At 51.6% G+C, this 8,701-nt stretch overlaps 1 protein-coding gene across 3 annotated transcripts in view; it reads right to left on the bottom strand.

Moving 5' to 3' along the window:
• Nucleotides 1–7,195: 7,195 nt before the first annotated feature.
• The window catches only part of BRD9 (bromodomain containing 9), a 29,110-nt gene continuing 27,604 nt past the window's right edge, over nucleotides 7,196–8,701 (bottom strand). For all 3 annotated transcript variants that reach the window (XM_054578358.1, XM_054578359.1, XM_054578360.1), the window contains exon 16: nucleotides 7,196–7,974. In XM_054578358.1, the coding sequence (XP_054434333.1) occupies nucleotides 7,874–7,974 (101 nt within the window). In that variant the 3' untranslated portion in view covers nucleotides 7,196–7,873. The remainder of the gene's footprint in view (nucleotides 7,975–8,701) is intronic.

Raw genomic sequence — 8,701 nt, 5'->3', positions numbered from 1 at the left:
TGGCAGGGCTGGAGCTTGGACTGGGGCTGGGGCTGGAGCCAGCAGCGGGCCCTCCACAGGAGAATCACAGGAAATCCTGCAAAGATCAACCAGGCCACAGCCACGATGCAGCTGTGGAAAACAGCTCTCAGAGGGTGGGCGGCCCATGTGGTCAAGGAACTGGAAAGGGCACCCACCCACTAGGACCCCAGGTGTTGGCAGCTACCAGGCTGTCGTGGCCAGGGGACAGCCTATAGTGATGCAAAAGGTGACTAAGGCCAAGATCAGGAACATGGACCAGGCCATTGCGTGGTAGGAATGGCTTTATAAACATGTCTGCAGCATGTTTATTCATATGCATGGATTTATCAGAAGACCCATCAGTATGAGATGAAAACCCACATCAGCACGAGGCCCTCAACCCTGGGGAAACTCATGTAATGCATGAAAAACAAATCCTGTTGGTGTCATAAAACAATGCTTTTATTCAATATAAATCTGAGAATTCCACCTGCAAGTGCCCCTTAAAAACAGAACCAGAGACGAGATTTCCAGAGAGTTCTGTGCTATTCCTTCTCTGGGGACAGGGAAGGCCTATACCTGGTGTTGTCCAGGTATAGCAGCTGGGCGGGAACTGTGGCCCAGTCAGGTGGGCAGGAGCCACCGGGGAAGGAAAGGGGTTGGCATCAGGGAGACTGAGGGTGTCGGAGACAAGGAGAACCATGTTTCACAGCTGCTACAGGTAGGCTTTCTGAACACTTTGCTACATCATGCTCTATGCAGGGCCCTTTGTTGTCCCTTCAGAATAAAATTCACTGAAAATGTAGTTGACATAAATGTATTTCTTTGGGAATAGACAGAGATGTTGGAAATATTCTAAGACTCTTATGAGTTGTGAATTCTCTTGAGAATTTTCATGAGCAGATTTTGGCTGCTGCCCGCTGTTTTTGATCATCTGCTTTGGTTCTCCGGGTGTGACACCAAGTGGACATGGGGCCACAGTGGCTCCAAGCTTATTTGGGTTACATGAGAATCTCAGGGAGACCTGAGAGAACATGACACTTATAACATAAGACCAAGCTACTGGGGGATGGGAGAGAACACAGAATGGTAATGTTCCTATAAAAACATGACTCACAATTAAAATAACATGCAGATATAAGAGCCAGCTAACAAAAAACATGACCCAAAATTAAAGTCCCATGATCTGGAAAGTGAAATAAAGGAATTATCACAGATCTTGGAAGAGAGAGGTGAAGAAGTGAGAATTATCAGAGAAAATTTAAGTGACACGGGGAACAGAAGCTGGAGACACACTATTATCTGTTAAGGTTTCCAGAAAAGGCAATGGAGAAGATATAAGAGAAGAAACAAAAAAGCTAAAAAGTGAAGAAAACATGTCTGTGCTTCAAGAAGATTTAAAACTTTAGACTCAAAGTGTGCTCCAAGAGCCAGACAGGAAGAGTGAAAACAAAGTAAGATTACCTACAAAAGATGTATACCTAAAAGTTGTAACTGGCTTTAGATTTTGTAGAATTTAAAACAGCAATTCTTCAAGTTCTGATAATCTTTAGAACCTAAAATGGACGCAACCAAAGTATCACTAAAGTGTGAGAGCAAACTGAAAGATCTTGAAACATGTGAGGTCCAAAGTACACCGAAAGGCGCACACCATCAAATCTGAAAATTACCGACAGTGGTGAGCAAATGAATCTGCCAGTATGTCTGAATCAAATCTGCAATGAAATCAAGTTGAAACAACGCCTGATGACAGAGCTATGAGTCTGTGCAACTGTCAGCACGCAAGCTTGGTCAAAAGGCAGAGCGTCAACATGATGACTTGTGCCAAAATAATGGGTGCGAGGCATACACTTACCTCGTTTCCTAGGACACGGGTAATCTGCAGGCAGGAGCTGAAAAGTCTGATGCTCTCCCAGGTGCTGCGCGGTGCTGCGCCGGGATCTCCCTGGCGCTGTGCTGAGCTATGGGATGGATTCCTCAGGAACAGAGGGGCTGGACTGCCAACACCTGCCCTGAGGTGCTGCCCACCCTCATCCCGCGCCTCCCCTCGCAGCAGGGTCTGCACTCATCTCCATTAATAAAAGCCAAGTGTTCTTTTCACCCAGTTTGAAATATGTGCAAAAGGGAATGTGTGTACTTTCTAGTTCAAATTCTTATCTCTTGGGAGATCAGATCAGTTAAAAAAAAAACTGGGACAAAACTCTGGGCACTTCCTGTTTCCTTCTGGGGTGAAATGGGCACAATTAAAGTGGACACCCTGACTGTCTCCCTGAATGGACAAAGTGCCCTGTCTGGGGACAGCCCCCACCCCGCCGAGAGGGAGTCAGTGCCATCCACCCCCAGCCACCCAGCCACCCAACTTCGAGGAATGCCTGCTTGGGGCCAGGCCTTCTGGGAAATATCCCTTTCTACTGGAGACTGAGCTCTACCCTGCCTACTTCTCATGTACAGAAATGAAACAATAGTGCTGTCTTGTCTGCCAATGGCACAGAGCCACGCCTCCACACTTCTTAAGAGGAGGTGTGCCAGGGAGGACCCCAGGGCTGGAATTGCAGCACAGTGGAGGCCCCGTGCCCACTGACAGAAGCAGCAGCCAGGCCAGGTGCCCACACCCAGCCAGGAACAGCAGACACCGGCAGGTTCATCCCCCCTCACCGAGCCCACTTCCCACCACCACCCTGCAGCCAACCTGGCCAGGCCCAACAGGGAGAGTGAAGGAGAACGCCCTCCTCTGGCCCCGCCTGGCACACAGCTTTGATATTGCCAGTGCGCGTGAACATAACCATACCACACACCACACCCCACAGACATATACTAAACACATGTGCACACAACACACACACACACACACACCATGCATCACTCATCAGCATCTTTATGGCACCATGACCTCTGTGCAAACATTTCTGAACCTTGCCGTCGAACACAGACCCTGACACTTCTGAATCATTATTTTGTTCTATGTTCTGCTATCCTGGCCTATCTTTCTGGACTTGCAGAGGTTAAACCTGCTAGTCCTCTGGTAAGAACAGAAGTAAGAAGTGAAACACATACCTCCCTTGCAGCCAAAGCACACTCTTATTTCCTCAGCCATGGGACATTTCCTGACTGAACAAAAAAAACCACACACACTCTCGCTCAGCCCAGGCCACACTGAGGAAGATCACCCAACAAGGACTTCAGGATCTCCCTGGTTGACATGGTAACAACAGAGCCCAAGGTACCTCATAAAGCCCAGTCGTCTGGACATGCCCTCTGCCAGTTGTAGGGGTGGGGAGACTGGAACAGACACTGAGGAGACCCTGAGAATAAGGTGAGGGGGTGGATGGGCTGGCGGGCAGCACCGCCCTTCGCCACCTGCACCTGAGATTGCTCTACGTGGCCCTGGGTGTCGACTGGAACACTTCCTATTACAGCCCCTCGGTGATATGGTGGTCAGCTCATGTCTCTCCTTGATCTCCTGCTTCAACAGCTCGTGGTGGCCCAGGAGCTGGTCCCAACTTTCCTTATCACACTTGACCCCATCAGCTGTTTTTGCTGCAGGAACCGAGATTCACACACTCTCGCAAGAGTATGGGTGCCTCTGGGTCAGACCTGGGGACAGCAGCATAGACACAGGCACCTGAGTCCGGTCGTCCGGCAGTCTGCCCTCTTGGTGGCCACAAAAGGGCCACAGCAGACGAAGTCAGAGCGTGAGGGACGTGCACACGTGCACTGAGTGGGGAGTCACGTGCCAGGGAGGGTTTTCTCTGGAGTATGGCCAACCAGCGTGGTTCACATCGCCTTTCCTCTTTCCCTGCTTCTTCCCTCAGTGTCTCAATTCTTAAGCTCAAGAAATTTTCAGTTCCCATTTGTGGGGTCCAACAACTCCTATCTTAAGGCCCCCAAATTCAGGCCGACCACACATCCCTTCCTTGGTGGGGGTCAGAAGGGTGGATGGGACATGTTCCTTTTCTGTCTTCAGAGGTGGCATCTTGTGGGCTCCACTGGCCTCTGGCACCATGTAAGTTCCTGGGGGAAGCCACCTAAGCCAGGGCAGCATCTGGAATGGAAGGCTGATTCTGCCTCCTCCAAAATGTGCTGTGTGGAGCCCTGCTGCTGCCCAGCGCCCATGGAGGCCAGGGGTCTGTCCCCCAACGTGCTGCCAAGCCCGGACATAGAGGCACAAGACAGACAAACCAGCAGGCTACAAGGCTACCTGGGTGGGGCCAGGGGCCATGTGGAGGAAGGGGCTCTCCATGAGTTAGGGCATGTGTTGCGTAACACATAGCCACAGTAGCCTCTCTGGGGGGCCCAGGGACCTCTCAGCTGGTTGGGGAGCTGGGCCCAACAGGGCTGGTGCTGAGGCTGACCTCTGGCTGTGGTCAGTTTACCTGGCTTTTGCCACCCCAGCTCCCCTGGGTTTCCATTTCTTCACACTGCATCAATGCCATCCTAAGGGACAGCAAAGAGGCAAAGCATCATTGGGGTAACAGGGACGCTTATCCTGGAAACCCAGGCTGACCACAGATGAGCAGGAGACAGGGACTGAGAGGTTCTCCTGGGATTGCCAGCCTCAGAGGCCCCAGGGAATGAGGGGTCTGGAGGCTTTGTCACCAGGCCACTGTGGGCAGGCCTGGGCAGACCCAAGCTGACACCAATAAAGCTCTGCTGCACTGGCCTCCATCTGAAACCATGTCCAAGTGAGGTGAGAGCCCAAAGACACCCGCAGCCGACAAGGCCACCACCACTGCTGCTGGGCACTGCTGTCCATGGTGCTGGCCAGGCCAGGCCCTCGTGGCTGGGGTCCCACCAGGTGCCAGGCCAATGCACTACCAAGAGACCCGGAGAAGACAATGGGGCTGCCTGCCTGTGTCTCATACCCCTGAGGATCCAGTCAACAGCACACGGAGGCTACAGGCTGTGGGAGACGTCAAGAGCTACGGTTACTGGTAACGAAAACCCAGGCCATGGCACCCCCTCAGAGAGGGTGGTCAATCTAAGGCATTTATACTTTCAAAAGTATGTGACTTTGAGAAAGACCGCAGTTCTTGGATGGCAAAGTCACAGTTCCTGTGCACAGCAGATGCATCCCTCAAGTGTTGGTCAGCGTGGCCTTCATACAGTTCTTGTAAGTGCTTCCTGGTAACTTTAGATTAATGTGGTTTCTGTCCTGGGCACAGAACATACTTCTCCAGACACACACGTGGACAGCCCGTGGGTGGCGGAGGGTGGCCACGTGGCCCTTACTCCAGGGGCGGGTGACCTCAGCAAGTGTCCTGAAGACCAGTGGCCCCCAGGGCAGTGCTTGTGTGACACTGAAGGAGGCCACAGGGCGTGAGGGGTCGGAAATGCACTGCCCCGGGGCACCCCAAGTCTGCAGGTGCTGGGCCCCTTCAGACTGACCGAGGGCCAGAGTGGCCACAGCCACTCAGGCCTTTTAGAAATGACCCTATGTCAGGGACATCTTTGTTTCATGAAAATAATGTTAGAAGTTACCAAATCAGGACCTGCTCACTGTGTAAGCACTACGAAACAGAGATAAGAGCAGAGAGCCTGCAAAGCCTGACCCCCAGCCCGGGGCTCCCAGGGCCTTCTGTGCATAGACATGCATTCAGGGACTTAAACATGATGAACGTTCTGTGGGGCTCACACTACAGCCTGCTCTTGTCCCCTAACTGCAGCACATTGTTGTCCCTTCCCGTAACACAGATCCACTACACTATTTTATGGAAAGCATGTCAACCCATCCTGTGTGATTGACGAACACACCTGAAATTCAGGTCATCTACAACTTTCCATTATCATAACACTCTGTGAACTTGTGTATGGTTCCGCTGTGCATGCATCTAAGGCCCCCCAAACAATCCCTCACTGCAAGGGTCTCCCCTGCAGGTAAGGGAGGTGGGTGTGGCAGGGGGGTGGCGGGCAGGAAGCAGCCACACAAGGGAGTGGAGGTGGGCATCGCACAGGCCAGGCAGGGGGGTGCTCACACAAGTGGGCTCACCTGAGCACTCGCATATGCACACATACCTGGGCACAGGGTTTCCCTTTGGGGAAATGAAGATGCTCAGGATTCGATGGCACAACACTGTGAAGGTACAAAGGCAACTGAATTGCCTATTGACAATGGCTAATGGTTAATTTTGTCATGTTAATTTTACCAAAATAAAATGATTTAACAAAACATTGAGACCTTCAGTCAGAGGTCTGTCCAGTCCTGACTTCATTTTCATTCCTTGCGGGTCTGCAGCTTTCTGAGCAAAAAGGCCTTGAGAATCCCCCCACACTATGTGTCCTGGGCTGTGCCAGGCTCCACTGTAGGCTCGGGCTCAGGAGGCAGCAGCGCCTCCTGCTGTTTGCATTGTTGCCTTGCCCTAGAGATGGGGACCACTCCATTCTAGGAGGCCTGGGGCTCTGGATGGTGCCATTGTGAGCTATACCCAATGTCACCCTGGCAGACATGGAGAACTTGGGCCAGAGAGGTAAAGGCTTGAGGAAGGCAACTCCAGCACCCTCACCCATGAGATTTGCTGGACTCAGTCCAAAACTTGAGCTCCATCCCATCGTCAAAGAAACCAACCTGGGTCCTGCTGGACGCAGAACCCACCCCCACCCTGAAGCTGGAAATCCAGATTCTTCCTCTCCCAGCCTCCTGAGCTGGGCGGCCAATGCAGAGATGAGGGGCTAGGGTAAGGCTGGGGGCAGTGGTACTGAGGCCAGCGGAGGGCCAGCTGCAGGGCGGGATCATGCTCTTTAGCTTAAGCCCATTAAGAAACTCCTTTTCTGCTCTCATAACCTGCAACTGCTTCCTGATGTTTCACCTGTGGCATGTTTAGCTCTGCTTTCACCAAGCGCCTGTGGGGGACCCTTACCTACTCCAGCAGGGCTTCTCGCCCTGTCCAGGAGGCCTAGACATGTCACACTGCCCACTGCTTCACAGTCACACATGTTCTCCCCCAGGACTGACCCCACCCTGGGAGGTAATCAACTCTGATTTTATGTTTTCACAATAAGGAAACAGAGCAGAAAGTTGTGCTGGGATGCCTATGACCCCAGACATCCCTGCGGGGGCCAAGAACCAGGCTAGACGCTAAGGAGATGGCAGGAGGAAGGAGCACTATCAACTTTGTGTGACTAATGATTTTTACTGAGAAGTCACTCAAAAATGGATACTCAGCAGTGCTGTAAATAATTCTATGCAATTATACTCTGTATTTTTTTTATTAAGATCTGTATTTACATTTTTCCAATATAAACAGGCATCCAGTAAACATATCCGGAATAAAAAACATTTTATATGGACACACCACTTCATGGTTAACTGGTAGGGCAGTTGACCTCTGAGTCTTCCAGCACAATGTACCCCTTTCTTAAGCACGTGAATTTAAGACAGAGAAGAGAAGCTGCACTCAACTCCTTGTCTGTCCAGGGCCAGGAGGGTGCACGACCAGCTCCCCACATGCTCCTGTGTGACTCCCACCATGACTTGCCTTGTAAATGTGGGGATGGGTGGGAATGAACATACAGGATCCCCAACAGAATGGGGACAGACTCCACCACGTCTGCTTCCCGAGGTCATGGGGCAGATCAGGTGTGTCCACACCGGCCACAGAGAAAGGCTTTACTGATACCACGGAGCTCAGAGACAGACCATACCAGCTTTATACAATCTAATCACATACCCTTTATATAGGATTTCCACTATTCGGAATTCATAGTGCTATCGACAGAAACAATGGATCTACATGCGGTTGACATGATATCAGAGACAATTCACCACCTCCCCAGGCTGCTTCCTGCATGCCAAAGGGGACACAGAAGTCTTTTGTCTCACAACAGAAATTCTGTACATGCAAATAAAAACTTAAAAAATCTAAGACTATCTACAAGGCTAGCTCTTTGTAGAGGCTGCAGGTTCTGGAGACTGAAGAAATTCATACGGGTCATGGGTCACCTCTGGTTGCTCACCGACACTGAGGCGAGAAGGGCTTCCTGCAATCATGGGAAAGATGAGACATTTCAATAGATCTGTACACAAAGCGTCCAGGCTCAGCAGGCGCCAGGCCAAAATCATGTGTCTATGTGCCTGTTGTTAGCAAAGCCCAGAACTGGGCCAGAGCAACGGCTGCCGGGGTTCAGGCCGCCCCCACTCATCCCCTCCTGGGGTATGGGCCGCTGCCCTTACCGCTCCCAAGGCACAGGCCACCCTCTCATCCCTCCCAGCGTATAAACTACCCCTTGTCACTCCTGGGGACAGGGTGGAGGCCACTTCTCACAGATACGGCAGTGGACATCCTGTTGCAGAAGGATGGCCCTGACCCTCCACAGAGCACAACTGCTGCTTCTGCAGGAACAAAGGCTCTTTGGTCAGGGGTCCCTCAGACAAGCCCTCGTCCCCCAAGCAGGTTCCAGTGCCACCTTGAGAGCCCACTAGGACACTGGAGTTCTCAGATCTGGACCCGACCGAGAGATACCTGGAATCTATCGCATGCGTTGTTTATCACAAGGTTAACATGACCGAAAAGGCTGGTCCTTATTCGGATAGCTTTCACTGAACTTCTGTAGCTGATAACTACCACTCCCCTCAACCCCTGCCACCAATTATTCTCTGAAAGAATAATTCAATATTCATATCTGGGCACTAAAACAGTAGCATAAACACATTCAAGAAGCCATGAGGCAAATGTCTGGTCCCCCTCATGACTGGGCCACGACACTC

The sequence above is a fragment of the Pteronotus mesoamericanus genome, unplaced genomic scaffold, assembly GCF_021234165.1.
Source record: "Pteronotus mesoamericanus isolate MK-2021 breed Mesoamerican mustached bat unplaced genomic scaffold, CSHL_Meso_final contig_50, whole genome shotgun sequence".
NCBI lineage: Eukaryota > Metazoa > Chordata > Mammalia > Chiroptera > Mormoopidae > Pteronotus > Pteronotus mesoamericanus.
The sequence above is the reverse complement of the archived record's forward strand: the minus strand, read 5'-3'. Positions and strand labels throughout refer to the sequence as shown.